Genomic DNA, 14,834 nt, shown 5'->3' with positions numbered 1-14,834 from the left:
TATGAAAGCGCATCTCTTCATCATCTAGAATGAACTTCCCTTTTGCAATATTTTCAGCTGGATGATGCTTGATCAGTAGGAGCGATTCCATGTATCTGATCAAAAAACGCCTCGATACTTCAAGGGGAGGAGGACGTTTATCATGCACAACTTTGTTCCGTACGTGCTACACACGCCAAAGAACCATGAGGATTTTACAAACACTATCACCACGGACCTTTCCAAGCAAGGTGAGAAGCCACTCTACTCCAGTAGGTTTAACGGAACCCCGAATATTGTAGCGCCTCAAAATTCGTATTTTCGGACCTTCCAAAATTCAAATAAAAATAAAATCATGTAGAGGATGCATGACAGTGGCGGGCCCAGGATTTCAACAATGGGTATTCAAAGTCAATTATTTGCTATTTCAGTTGCTTCTTTAAAAATTTTGTACTGTTTGCTATTTCAGTTGCTTCTTTATCTTACTGACGTCTATAAATTAGATGCTTCTTTTTTGCCGAGTGCGAAAATATATAGCCGAGCAGCCAGAGTTTTTTCTGTGGAATGAGGTGAGGTGGGGGTTGCTTAGTGCGTGGAATGCTTTGCTGCCTCGATGCTTCTATGCCTCCTTTGAGTTCTTTTCCGAGGCGCTCTCGCTCACTGCATAGTTAGGCTAAGTACTGAATCCTGATAGTGTTGAATTACAGAATTGGGACATGGACCGCTCGATGTTTTGTTGAGGTGGGCGTTCGGTTATTTCATCACAGGAGTACCCTGCGAGAGAGGAGCTAACTTATCATGCACATGACCTGAAAATTAGACGAATAACCAAAGTACTTCATACACATGTGCGTGCCAATTTTTATACCCAGATTCAAAATTATGTAGTTCAGGAAAAAATCACAAGTTTCAAATGAATAGTTTAAAGGAAACACCTCCCTCCTAACTTATGTGTAACTTAGTAGTTAGGTAACTATGTAACTTAGCGCTACTAAATTTAATTGGATAGGTTCAGCAAATCCCTTTACCATCTAGTTAGAGTGCGCATTTCATAAACGACGACTGATCGACACGGTATCCCGCGTCCCTAAAATCGATGAAGTACCTTTTGGCTAATCACGCTTGCGCCGCCGCCAAGAGAAAAAAGAACCGATCCACCTCCTACTCCACCATAGATCGGTTCCTCGCCGGTGTCAGGAGGGGTGGGGAACCCGATCTATGAGTGGAGGTTTCAGTAAAAGTAGTGCTTTTCTAAAAGATTAGGTTATCGTAGTCATCTTCTTTTGGTTTCCAAATCAATGAAGATAGCATCTACAATAATTGATCTTCTGCCCACTCTTCGACGGTGAAATCTTCCTTCCGGTATCAATTGTGGTGTTGAAACATTAAAATTTTCTAGGTATGATTCTACTGCTTCTAGGTCTAGGCATGAAAAGTCTGGGCATGTCAAGGTTAAATATTGTAAGGCACCTACAGTGTTGCATTAATTGGTATTGTCTTCAGGATCAAGTGGGGAGCCATTAGTCAAGGACAATTTGTCTGTAGTGGATAAAGGGGCATAGGATATATTGTACTATTGTGCAAGGCTATCTTAGTAAGCAAATCAGTAGCATATTTGTCTTGAGCAAGTAGAAGATCATTGGAACTGTGTTTTACCTCCATGCTGACAACAGTAAAGACCTCCTAGCGCCTTGAGAGTAAAGGTGTCACTTAACTTATGAAGTAATGTTGATGTGGTCTAATCTGAAGAGCTAGCCACAATAATATCATCAACATAGATTAAGATAAAACATGGTAATACCATAATTGTTGTAGAGAAATAATGATGTATCAGCAGTACAGGGTGTAAAACCTAGAGTATGCAACTTAGAGCTGAGGCGAGAATACTGTGCTAGAGGGGCATGTTTCAGTCTAATTTTAAAGTGAGTCGTCAAGTTTGCAAATATGATGCGGAAAGCGGGAATTTTTTTAACCCAACTTGTTGTTTCATGTAGACCTCTTCTTCTAGAACACCATGTAAAAACCCGTTTTTGATGGCAAAGCTCCATCCCTTGGTAGCTGATTTCACAACTGAACTCGGAATCGGATCTGCATATACCAAAATGTCTTTTTTCTTGTTGTTTGTTGTATTGTATTAAACTTGAAAGGTTTGGGTGCCTCTAAAATGTTAATTCTTCTCGTGGCTCAAAATACGCCTGAACGTTTCCAACAACACAGGTGCCTAATTGCAGAAATTGTCCTCAATGTAACCAGGTCCCCAAATTAGCGGCAAACTTGCTTTTCCAATGTCGCTGGTCCTCTCCACTTTGGATTATGGTGAAAATTTGGCTTGACATTTCTTTACTTGAGCTGGCGGAGTGGGTGATTTTCCAGGATGTGAAGTCTTGGTGGCTACAAATTGTTCATGCTCACCCCAGAAGAAAGAAAGCATTAGGTACCCTTTTCATGATTGTCTCTTGGAAGAGATGGAAGGAAACTTGATGTCAAAGTTATTAAAAATAAGGACTCTCCAGCTTTGTTTGTTTTTGAACGCATCAAGTTGGAGGTGAGATCTTGGATTTTCAACGGCGGAAAGCACTTGGGTCTCCTCGCTCCGGGAGAGTGGGCTTTTTGTTTCTTGGATTGTAGCCTTCGGGCATAAGAGTGCGTGCTACTTCTTCTTCTTATTCAATGAATTAAGTCAATTATTTTGCCTTTCTTAAAAAAACCTTGATGACTTTATTAATTTAAGGTTGGACTCGCCTTGAGCCTTCCCTCTTAAAAACATAAACAATATTTACAAAATATTTTATTTAAAAATCACAATGCTTATTATGCATCAAAAGGAGTGAATATTTAGTTTGAACTAATAAGTATTGAAATAAGTTAACCTACATGCTGAAACGTGTCTAGATTCTACAATTTCAAAAAATCCTAAAATTATATTTTATAATAGTGAATCGAATGGAGTACGTTATATATTGTATATACACAAACATTTTTTTCAACACCGTGAACAATTCATCTAAACTATACAATAAAAATAAGAACAATTTCACTAAAGTGTTTTTTTCAATGAGCTTTTTTTTTTACTCCGTGAAGTGTTTGAATTTGAACTCTTTTCATATAGTATTCAGTAAAGTAGTTCTTCTAAGGAATAAATATAAAATATCAGATTTATATAAAGAACTCAGTTTTAACCCCATTTTAGCATTCTGCACATTCTATTACTAGTTAGAACTGAAATGCTAGTAGAATATTCTTTACAGAGAGGAGATGTTTCTGTTGGCCCAGTTTTTCGGAAGTGCTCGTAAAGGTATGGTGTACGTGTGTATTCATATATGTATTTATATACGCGTATATGTGAGCGTCTATATCTGTACCGAGTTTCTCAAATAAAATGGACATGCATCCGAGAAAAAGGGTCTAAAGTTTTCTAAATGGGGTAGCATCAACCAATTTTCGGTAGATGTGGGTAACGGGCACCACAAATGCACAATAATTAATAGAGTAAAAGAATAGAACTTTTTTTGTGAATGGAAAAAAGAATAGAACTTTTGAACGAAGTGAATTAAAAATAGTTTATGAACAATGTTGAGAGAAAATGAAAAGAAAACTTTTTTTGTGCAACGGCCACGCCAAATACGGTGCATGTATATATGGATCTAAGGTGTGACCACGTGAGGGGCTTATATTTGATGGTTAAGGTGCCATGTAGGAGCTCCTCAATCAGCAGGTTCGTTTGTTGAGTTACTTGAGTTGAGTCCACCATTCTAAATCAAGAAACGAAATAACTGAACTCCATCCCAGCTGGCAGGTATGCCCGGCTACTTGTTCACGAGGTTGTCACTTGATCGTCTTAGGCACCTGATTCGATTTTCCATGAAACAAATTTGTGAGCGTGTTGCATGTGAAGATGCACGTGCAATTTTTTTGTTTCAGTTTTCTAAAATTTCAAAATATGTGAAACATGCATTTTAAAATACAAGCCTGTTGGATCGTAATCTGTTGCTCCTGATGAAGTCTCGTGGAGAACTAATGAGGATTGCCTGGAGATGATGTTTTCAGATTTGTTGGTGTTGAGGCAGTAGTGTTCTTTTCCCTTAGTTCTCTTCCGATGTTTGTGCTTCGATGTTCTTGTGAGTGTGTTCTTCTGATAAACTGTACCTGAACGCTTTCTATGGTTGCATATTAATGGAACCTGGGGGGAAACCCCTTTTGTCTAAAAAAAATGCATTTTACAATAGAGGGAGGGGAAACGTGCCAAAACACCACTGTCGAATGAATGGTGCTTGTGAGGCAAAGTTTTACTTCCAGATCACTGGAGATTCAAGGCGTTTTATTTTCGGCACTTCAAAATCAATAAGGCGGAAGATTTGAGTTTGAATTTTGACCGGAATCCATCCGAAAAAATGCGGAGAAATGCATCTATGTATCAGTATCACTATCACCATCACGCCCAACAGCTTGGATGCGACGATGTAACAACAATTATTGAGTTCGCGCCCTGCGACCCGACGGTCGTCACATCACGTCGGTTGCGTATGGGTCGAGGTGGAGCCCCACCGCCGACACCAGCGGCACCCCACCCCGCGCCGCCAGCCACACCTTCACCGTCCGGCCGGCGACGGGGCGGGCCAGCCGGTGCAGCCGCTTGTGCCCCACCGTCGTGCCGGTCGCCACGGCCACGCCGTCCACGAACACCTGGTGCCGCTCCACGCGCTGCCCCAGCGCCACGTGCTCCTGGATCCTCACCACGTTGAACGGCCGAGCCGCCGGTCGCCGCAGCTCGATCCAGTACCCGTTCCTGCGCCCGTCCTCCGCCGTCGGCGCCCAGTAGGTGTCGTCGGACCCGTCGAGCACCTTGTGCGCTTCGAAGCCGGCGCCCCGCTCGCTGCTGGCCTTCGCGGTGCTGCCTTTCGCGAGGTCCGTGCCGAAGATGCGCGTGACGGCGGCGCGGAACTCGCGGAGCCTGGCGATGTCGGCGTCCTCCACCAGGCCCGTGGTGTTGGGCGGCGCGTTGAGCAGCAGCACGCAGTTCCGGCCCACCGAGTTGTAGTATATCCTCAGCAGCTGGCTCAGCGGCTTGGCCGTCTCGTTCCGGTGCCAGAACCAGCCCGGCCGGATCGACACGTCGCACTCCGGCGGCACCCAGTCGGTGCCCCGCGGGTCGCCGGTGTTGATGTACCTGGTTGACGCGCGCGCACAGCGGCACATAATCAGTCAATCAACGGAACAGAGGAATTCTTGGACGCGCAACGGCTTGGCATCATTAATTCCCGTGTATGGTGTATCATACGTACTTCTCAATGCCTTCGGCGCCGATTGTTATGGAGGAGCGGTTGACGGTGGACCAGCAGGTTGTCCCGGCGAAGCCCTTCTCGTCGCCGACCCACCGGACGTCGGGCCCGGCGTCGGAGAAGATGTTGATGGCGCTCTGCAGCTGCCTCACCGTCTGGAACCACTCCTGGAAATGGTACGTCATGTTGGTCGCGTTCTTGCCCTTGGCGCCGTCGAACCAGATCTCCGATACCTTGCCGTACCTGCGCGAATACATGGCCGGCGCGCAGCAACGTGAATCTTTGCTTCAAACACACATTCAGGGTGTGGCTGGGGCGGCAGGACAGGACACTGACTGACCCGGTGAGGAGCTCGTGGAGCTGGGCGAGGTAGTACTCGTTGTACTCGACCTCGCGGCCGTACCGCTCGTCGTGGCGGTCCCACGGCGAGAGGTAAAGCCCGGGATCGATCCCCCGAGCGCGCGCCGCGTCGGTGAACTCGCGCACGAGGTCGCTGGCGCCGCCGTGCCAGGGGCTGGCGCGCACGGAGTGGGCCGTGTAGGAGGAGGGCCAGAGGCAGAACCCGTCGTGGTGCTTGGCGACGAGGATGGCGAGCGAGGCACCGGCGGCCTCCGCGGCGTCCATCCACTGGGTGGCGTTGAGCGCGGACGGGGCGAACAGGGACGGGTGCTCGGCCCCCGTGCCCCACTCGGAGTCGGTGAAGGTGTTCATCCCGAAGTGGAAGAACATGATAACCTCCCGCCGCTGCCACGCCAGCTGCGCCGCCGATGGGATCGGCAGCACCGGCAGCGGCGGCGGCACCGCCGCTTCCGCTACCGCCATGACCATGCCAGCGGCGAGCACCGCGGCCGCAGCCAGCAGCAGCAGCGACGTGGCTCTCATGGTGTCTTCCCCTGCGGGCAACGGCCTCCTCTGCTCGCTCTTGGCTGCTGATGCCGATATATACTGGCACTGGCATGCATGTATGCCAACGGCTTGGGTTGGGATCCCGGCGAGGAGAGACGTGACGGGAGGACACGACCAAGCCTTGGCAGGGACGCACGTGAGTGAGTCTGCGTAATGGATTTACAGGGCGGCTTGGCGCGCAGGATCAGGCGTCTAAAACGAGATTCAGTGAGGCACTTATCTGTATGCTGCATCCTTTCTTGATTTAGAACAAGAGACTCGGAATTCAGTTTCAGTTTCAGTGGGCAGGGCCTCATCTGGGAAGGGAGTGGTGTTCCAAGCAACTCAACAAACCAACGTGTGGACTGGTTGAAAGAAGAAGACCACAATACACCCTTCTTCCATGCCAGAGCCTCAGCTCCCAAACGCACGAACAACATCTCCTCACTAAAACATCTTAATGGCTCAAAATGTGATGATATTGCTGAAATTAAAGGTATGGTTAAGGATTTCTATGGCAATCTTTTCACGTCTGAACCAACTCTTTCTTGTGATGCTATCCTTGATGCTATTCCCTGCAGAGTTCCTTCAAAGATGGATGCTGATTCGGTCTCCACTCCGGCAGATTCGGCTAGATCTACGAAGGTGAGTTTACATACCCTCTATTTCTGCACATACCACCTTGGTTAGCATTGCGCCTGTCAACAATGCTCCTTCATCAAGAGTGGCTGGGCTTGCTGCAATTTCTTCGTCCTCTATGCCTGAACCGGCGGGGTCCTTTGTACCACCGGCCACTTTGGCTTCTACACCTGCTTCTCAGCAAATTAGTTTAGGTTGTGAAAGATGTGGTGGCTCTCATACTATCGAAATTTGTCAAAACAGACATCCGTGGAAATATCATGCTTCATTTTTTGGCACTAAGAAATTTGGATTTGGGTTTTATTCAATATGTTAAACTAGACTTAGTCACACTAGATAAAGACTAACATTAGTCTCTTCTTATCTGATCTTATTCCATGTAATGTGGTAGAGTAGGGCACACTCTCAACAGCCGACGTTCTACGAGGCCCCTATATGTAAACCTCTCTGTAATCATCAGATCAATACAATTGTTGTTAGTGCGCATGCACACAAAGTACGCTGCTACTTCCTTTCATGGTATCAGACTCTTCGATCCCACAATGACTGGCACCACCGTCGCCACTAACGCGAGCACCAACTCCGCCAAAGTCTATGTATGATTGGGTTACACACCATGTATTTGTATTTGTGTTAGAGCCTCTTTGCATCTTGTTGTATCTTATATGGCTCTTTTGAGCGACTAATGGACTATCCCATTTTGGGGGAGTGATATTCCTTTGTGAATTTCACAATCCGAACAATGTGTGTACATGAGGAATATCACTTAGAATTGATATTACAAGATTATCTAGTCTCTATGTGGTATGTCATCTTCATGAGAAATTCAAATTATAGTGTCCATTAATATCTCTAGTTGGATCTTATTTGCCTCTTGTAAAAATAATTTCCTTATCATATTATGGGGGAGTAATAAGCTTTGTGCATATTACAAGCCTAGAAAATGTGAACATTTGAGGTTGTGTTACATAGAATTGATATTGTAAATTATCTCTCTCCTATGTGGCATGTTTGCTCAAACAAGTTCCAATTTGTTTAAATGGCTTCATTACTAATATCTTTGTGGATCTTATTTGTGAAAGTTTTTGTTGGCATGATTTTTCACAACGGTGTCGCTCAATACCCTTTTGGGAAACCATGTGCTTCAAGTCATTCCATTAATTGCTTTGCATGTTGGTATGAATGATATTAACTGCTTTGCATGTTGGTATGACTAATTGAAGCTACCAAGAAACTCTCTTTGCATGATGGTTAACTCTTATCTTTTACCATATGTTTTATTTGTTGTAAATACGATCTTACGTATACTTACAAACAACCACCGGGAAATATTTTCTATTACCTCTTGTCCTAGGACAAGTGGCAATCAATTATGAGGTAGATATTTATTGATCATATTTACATTGGCGCTTGTGTTTGATTGCCTTATCTATTGCCATGAATTTGTTGTGTTTTGGCTCCCATGTGACTTCCTTGCATCTTATGGATCTGTTATCACCAGAATTTGACCGAGTCAGAGGTAGGCCGCGATCAAGATGGGCTTGAAGAACATACATGGAAGAATATACGTGAATCGGCCTTATATGCAAAGTTTGGGCTAGTTTGCCCGTGTATCTGTAATATAGTAGATTACGTGTCGGTTAGTTAGAGTTTGCCTCGTGCACGGTTGGGATTATTCCCACGTTAGAAAGTCTACGGACTATAAATATGTATCTAGGGTTTATGAAATAAACAACAATCACGTTCACCACAAACCAATCTAGGCGCATCGCCAACTCCCTTGTCTCGAGGGTTTCTTTCGGGTAAGCATCATGCTGCCTAGATCGCATCTTGCGATCTAGGCAGTACAAGTTTATTCGCTGTTCATGCGTTGCTCGTACTGAAGCCTTTTTGATGGCGAGCAACGTAGTTATCTTAGATGTGTTAGGGTTAGCATTGTTCTTCGTATCATATGCTATCGTCGTGCAACCCTTAGACATCTAGCCGCCCTTACGCCTATCTTAGGCGTAGGGGCGGCACCCCGCTTAATCATTATTTAGTAGATCCGATCCGTTATGGTTGCTCCTTGTTCTTCAAGGATTAGTTTAATATCTGCATAGTTAGGCCTTACAAAGGGTTGAAGGATCCAGCGGCGCGTAGGGTGTCGTTTGCTAGCCCTAGACAGGATGTTCCGGGGATCAACCTCGTGTTGGTTTTTAGGCCTTGTCTAGGATCGGCTTACGATCACCGTGCGCGGCCGCGAGGCTCAATCACGAGTAGGACGTTCCGATTATGCGGTGAAAACCATAAATCGTCGTAGATCGTTTTAGCTTTATCTTGATCAAGCAGGACCACCATATATTCGTACACCTCGTGCGAATCATGGGTGGATCGGCTCTTTGAGCCGATTCACAGGACAACCTGAGAGCCGATCGAGGCTCGTATTTAATGTTTACGTGTATGCCATGCAGAAACTAAGCGAGGCATCTCCATCACCTTCCCGACTGTATAGGTCGGTGGCACGCCTTGCATCAAGATCGGACGTGCGTGCCGGAGTCTTTGCGGGCCGTCGCTCGGAGGGACCAGGGCCAGCCGCAGCCCTAAGTTGCTCCCGGCTCTCCTGTGTTGCCCGTCGCTGCTCGCCGGTGGGTTTCTGACCGCAACACATTCTGGCACGCCCGGTGGGACAATCTTCGACATCAACCACATCACCATCTACATCTGAGATGGCGGACGGCACCCCAGTCACGTACGAGGATCTGACCGAGGAGCTCAAGAAGAAGTATGACGAGGTCAAAGCGATCCTCGAAGCCGACCTCATCGGCTCTTTTCACAGAACCCATTCACATGGCATCAGGTGGAAAGGGTTCTCACCTGAAGGCGCGCTCGATGGAGTGGACCTGTCCGCCCCGTCCGAAGAACGCACCAGGTCCCTGCGTCAGGAGATTAACTTCATGGTAGCTCATTCGCTACACCGCCACTCTGAGAACCTGGTGAACACTTTGGAGCGTGTTGCTCTTCGGGTGATCCAGGAGATCATGAGGCACCAGTACTCTCCGTCAGGACCAGCTCTTGGGACATACCAAGGAGAGATGCCACTCCAGTCCCGTCCACCGCTGCCGTTCGCGTTGGCAGCACCAGAAGTGCCGAATTCACCGGCATACGTCGTCTACAAGATCGGTGGTGACCCTAGTGACTACCAGTTCTTGTACGAGGCGCCTAAGGAGATCCCTCACGGATACACGTGCACATACGTGCTAGACTGCGGTAACTGGGCGCTCACAAACCAGGCCGCAACAGCAGGGACTTCTGGAAAAGCAGGAGGAACTTCAGCAACAGATCTTGAGAAGCAGACGTGGCTAGCTAAGTATGCCACTCTGACAAACCTCCAGAGCTCGGCTCCTGCAGCTTGGCTCGAGTGGAAAAGCAAGCATGGCTGGCTAAGTATGCCACTCCGGCGAATCTTCGTAGTTCGACTCCTGCAGCCAGCACCGCGGATCAAATCAGTACGATCCTGAGAGACCAGTTCGGCATGGTGCCGAAAAGGAGGACAATCGGCTATTCCAAGCCGTACCCCAACGAGTACGAGTTGATCCCGCTACCACCCAAATATCGGCTCCCTGATTTCTCCAAGTTCAATGGATCAGATGGCTCCAGCTCCATCGAGCATGTGAGCCGATATTTGGCACAGCTAGGAACGGTCTCAGCATCGGATCCACTACGCGTGAGGTTCTTCGCACAGTCCCTCACGGGATCGGCTTTCGGGTGGTACACTTCGTTGCCACCGGACTCGATCCGGACTTGGAAGCAGTTGGAAGAACAGTTCCACATGCAGTATCACTCAGAGGCTTCCGAGTCTGGCATTGCCGATCTAGCACAAATACGTCAGAAGCGTGGAGAAACTGTGGCAGAATACGTCCAGCGCTTCAGAAATCTTAGGAACCGATGTTATTCGGCTCGTGTGACTGAAAAGGAAGCAGTCGAGTTGGCAGTAGTGGGCTGTAACGACCCGGAAAAACCATATATTAGATTTTTCGCCGCTTCTTGTTTTTTTTTCCGTGTCGTTCCAAGTCATCATCATGCATGCATCATATTCATGTTTTCAACAAAATATAATTTATTTTAATAAATGCTATTTCATTATTTTGTTTCTTGTATGGTTTTATAAAACCCTCCCTTGTGTCTCTTCTTATTTAACGAAACCCCAAACCTAAATAATTGGAAAATTTTACAAACTTGTTTCCATATCCAAACTCAAGTTTTTGAAAACGTTTGCAGTATCATGTCCTCTCTTCATCTTTCATCTTTCATCTTTCTACTCTTCATATCTTTCCCTATCTTCATTTATTCTTGCTAGCTACTTGGCAAAATATTTGGAAATTGGTTGGGCACCTCTAGCCTAATTTTTCTCGTTGGCCTCACAAACTATGCCTCCTTGCTATTCCCTAAACACCACCAAGCCCATTTTTTTTCTACCGACGTAGCCCATCAGAACAAGTCCAACTTCCTGGCCTTTTCTTCTCTTCACCAAACAGCCCACCAACACCATGGTTGCAGCTCTTCTTCCACCTTTGTACGGAGGAGCATCGGCAGCAGCCACGTAGCCTTGCAGAGTGATGGGACGGCTCCCATGCGGCGCCCCTCTCCCTTATAAGCTGCGGCCAAAGAGTCTCCAGCCCAACCCTAGCTCGTGTTCCTCCTCTCCAGCCGCCGCCACCTCTCCATCTATGTCCCTGCAAAAACCTTACCGAGACAACCACCGCCGTCTACTCCACGCCGCCGACGCCATGGTCACCGACGCGGCCACCTGAGCTGTGAAACGGACCCCCCACGTTGCCTCCTCTCCATCCTGGTCTTCTTCAAGGACGCCAAGGCCGGCAGCAGCTCGAGCGCCGTCCACCTCTCCTTCATTTACCCCGGCCAACCTTCTTCCTCGTCGCCGGCGACCTCCTACGCCCCTCCTTCTCATCACCGACCACCCCTGGGTGAGCAGAACTTCCTCTCCTCTCCCCTGCATGCCTCAACATTTCTGCACCGTTGACGTGAGAAGGATCTGATCGAAAACGAAAACGAAAAACGAGAAAAGGTTGCAGTTTTGGTTCTGTTCCATGGTCCTGTCTTCCGACGCAGATCCTCGCCGGCACAGGTCACCCCAGCACGAGCTTCTTGTTTCTCTAGATGTACAACACCACCAGATATCTACTGGTTTTTGAATCACCCAAAACGGAGCAGTATAGGCGAAGTTATCGTCTTCCAAAGTTGGCTCCAGAAATCTGTTTCAAGTTTCAGATTCAGCATGCTGCTTCGTCTGTCTGTTTTCCGGCGAGCTTCGCTGGTGACTCTGTGCGCCGTTTCCAACAATCTCGGTCCCATTCGTTCATGTCACATCCCTCTTGCTCAAGCTCTTTTGTTTCGCTCAAAACGGTGCCCAGATTCGTCGCGGCTAACACTTTAAAATCCGTGCAAAAACTTGTCTACAGGAACACTTCGCTGTCACATTTCAGTTTCGTCAGTTTCATCCTCCACGTCCGTCTTCAGCAGGCCACTCTGATCTGGAGTTGTCCAGTGCAACCGTTCACTCTGTCATATACAAAACCAATACGCAGCACAGTTGGTCTGCAACCTTATTCAATTGATACGGATATCAAATCCCAAATGCCATAGCCCAGCATCCTTTTGTTCTATCTATCTCTTACTACTGCAACCTCATTTTCTCTGCCTCTCCAACTTGTGTCAGCATACGAAGAGTGGCACAGCTGGCTCACGCCCTTGTTATGTACTGAGAAGATATCAGTATCAAATACAACACGTTGCAAATCTGTATACAGTTTGTTCGCTCCCTGTGTCCGGCTCTAGCACATCATTTTGTTTCTATTTTCTTTGCAAATCTTATATATTTTATATCTTTTAAACTGGGCTTAAAATAAACTGTTTTATATATGAATTTTTATTAAAAAAAATGCACTGAATAATAATATGACATTCATATGCATGTTTGCATCTCGCATCATATCGTTCCGTTATAGTTTGCATCACACTTAATAATTAAACGCGGAGTTTATAGGAATTACCGGCTACGGTTTTCCCTGCTCCGTTTAATATTGAAGTAGCTCACCCCTGCCATGCTATGCCATGTTAAACAACACTTAACTTTGTCGGTAGAAAATGCAAATCCAACCTAATTTGATTGCCCGGGGTTCTGACTCCGATTAATATGGATAAGTTGCATCGCATCATGTTTGCCATGTCATGCATATCATCTTGATCATGCCGGTTCTTATTCCGTAGCTGTAAGATTTGCATCCGATGTCTGTTGTAGCATTTGCTTCTTCCCGGATAGGATCCCGAAGTGTTGATGTGAGATACGACGAGTTCTCCGACAAGTTCTTCTGCAGCTTTTCACAGGCGAGCCCACCCCTTCACCTATTTTACTTTTACATGCTCTTTTGATCTATTGCTATCCTTATGTTGCGATTCTGTTGTGTCACGTGTCCTATCCACCTGTTACCTATATGTCCGAGATACACCTCCTCGCCCTACCTATTGTTTGTTGTTTGCCAGCTTTGCGAGTCGTAGGCGAGTTTAGGGTCTTGTTGATATCTCGAGATGTTCGGGATATCTTGTTGGGAGGTTATCACATGCTATATATTTTGTTGGAGATAATCACACTTTACTTTATTGTTAACAACTAAAATTGTAAGCAGAGGCATCTGTGAGCCCCTTTGCGAAAGCATCGGAACTTTGACTCGCTAATGTCCCCTAGGACCCGAGTTCTTGTTATCTGTTCCGAGATTGAGCGCTCTACCCGTACGTGGGGGAATGGGACCCCCATCACCCACTACCTTTCCTCGAGTCTGTTTATTGGGAGCCACAACCTTGGTTTTATTTGCCCATATGCACGATGCACGATTTACTTCCTGTTGCCTTCGGGTGTTTATTTACGTATCGTACTCATAACGCGGGACTCCTTATCCTTGGCGGTCGTTAGTGCCCGCCTTGGAAGCCGTCGCAAACCTCTCGGGTCCGTATCGGAGTACGGCCGAACTTAAATCACGGGTAGCTTAGTTGGGTGGCTCCCATTAAACTTTCTCTTGCATTGGGAACGGTCTTGATGTGAGACTCCACCCGTAGTAAGTGGGTTCGAGCATGCGTATGGTTACATTTGGGCAACCCCTGCAGGTGTACATCTTATCGATAAGCCGTGTCATGATTATGGACGACTTGGAATTGTATAGCTCGATCATAGAACAACTTACACCTTATTTCTGTTGTTAATAATTTGCTAATAAAACTCTTTCAAAAGTGTGTGTGCCTTTGCAATACCTCTTGGCGAAGGGGATCGCATCGGCTGTGTTATGTTTGCAGAGTATAGAACTGTTACCTTGTGCGCTCTCTTATCTTCTCTGAGTAGACGGATGTTGTAGCGTGTCTCTATTGGATAGTAGCTTTGCTGCCGCTAAACTCCACATATAGCCGGGTGAAGTTTATACCGCCCACCAGCGAGCATAGCTGGTCTTGTCTCGCAAGTACGTGCCAATGGTACTTACCCTCGCCTTCCTTTCTTTTTGTCTCCTCCCCCTTTTGTCGGCAACCGATGGCCCGACTTTGACAGGTACGAGATGACGACGTTAGCAAGGTTACCCTTCCGGCTTGGCCTGGGCAGGGTTATGGACGCCATTGGTTATCTTCAGGACTCTTAGTCTAATTTGTATCTTGTCCGTACTCGGACGTATTCGATCTTTTGTATGATTTGGATCTTTGTATTGTATATTTGTATCTTGACTCGTTGGAGTCGTTCTTGTAATATATATGTATCTTGTGGGCTCTATTGTAATCCTGTTGTAATGTTACCACTCGTGTTAATTCCTCTGGCATCACGTGTGTGATTCGTCGCGCACGTCGTGTCGGAGGGCGTCTCTGGATCGATATCATGCGGATTTCGGCGGGATCGCTGGAATTCTCATGGTACCGGTTCCGGGGCGTCACAAGTTGGTATCAGAGCTCAGGTTGACGGTACCCCACTAGTCCAGCCTGTAGGATAACCTCGCCAACGGTCGTTGAGTTTAGAGAGTC

At 46.8% G+C, this 14,834-nt stretch overlaps 1 protein-coding gene and 1 long non-coding RNA gene across 2 annotated transcripts; one reads left to right on the top strand and one right to left on the bottom strand.

Moving 5' to 3' along the window:
• Positions 1–4,288: 4,288 nt before the first annotated feature.
• Positions 4,289–6,438, bottom strand: LOC127302471 (alpha-L-fucosidase 1-like). The gene is made up of 3 exons (XM_051332943.2): positions 5,599–6,438; positions 5,262–5,501; positions 4,289–5,146 (listed from the first exon to the last, which is right to left on the bottom strand). The coding sequence occupies exons 1-3, from the start codon at positions 6,138–6,140 to the stop codon at positions 4,483–4,485; spliced, it is 1,446 nt and encodes a 481-aa protein (XP_051188903.1). The 5' UTR covers positions 6,141–6,438; the 3' UTR covers positions 4,289–4,482.
• A 4,941-nt stretch (positions 6,439–11,379) lies between these two features.
• On the top strand, positions 11,380–14,834 carry LOC139831120 (uncharacterized). The gene is made up of 3 exons (XR_011745720.1): positions 11,380–11,746; positions 13,081–13,166; positions 14,374–14,834. It is a non-coding gene; the product is annotated as an uncharacterized lncRNA (long non-coding RNA).

The sequence above is a fragment of the Lolium perenne genome, chromosome 5, assembly GCF_019359855.2.
Source record: "Lolium perenne isolate Kyuss_39 chromosome 5, Kyuss_2.0, whole genome shotgun sequence".
Taxonomy (NCBI): domain Eukaryota; kingdom Viridiplantae; phylum Streptophyta; class Magnoliopsida; order Poales; family Poaceae; genus Lolium; species Lolium perenne.
Note: the sequence above shows the minus strand (reverse complement) of the source record. Positions and strands in the feature narration are given on the sequence as shown.

Coding starts and splice junctions, on each gene's coding strand:
- LOC127302471 (XM_051332943.2), bottom strand. CDS start 6,140: ATGAGAGCCACGTCGCTGCTGCTGCTGGCTGCGGCCGCGGTGCTCGCC. Junction 5,502..5,598: donor CTCCACGAGCTCCTCACCGG/GTCAGTCAGTGT, acceptor GTATTCGCGCAG/GTACGGCAAGGTATCGGAGA. Junction 5,147..5,261: donor GGCGCCGAAGGCATTGAGAA/GTACGTATGATA, acceptor CGCGTCAACCAG/GTACATCAACACCGGCGACC.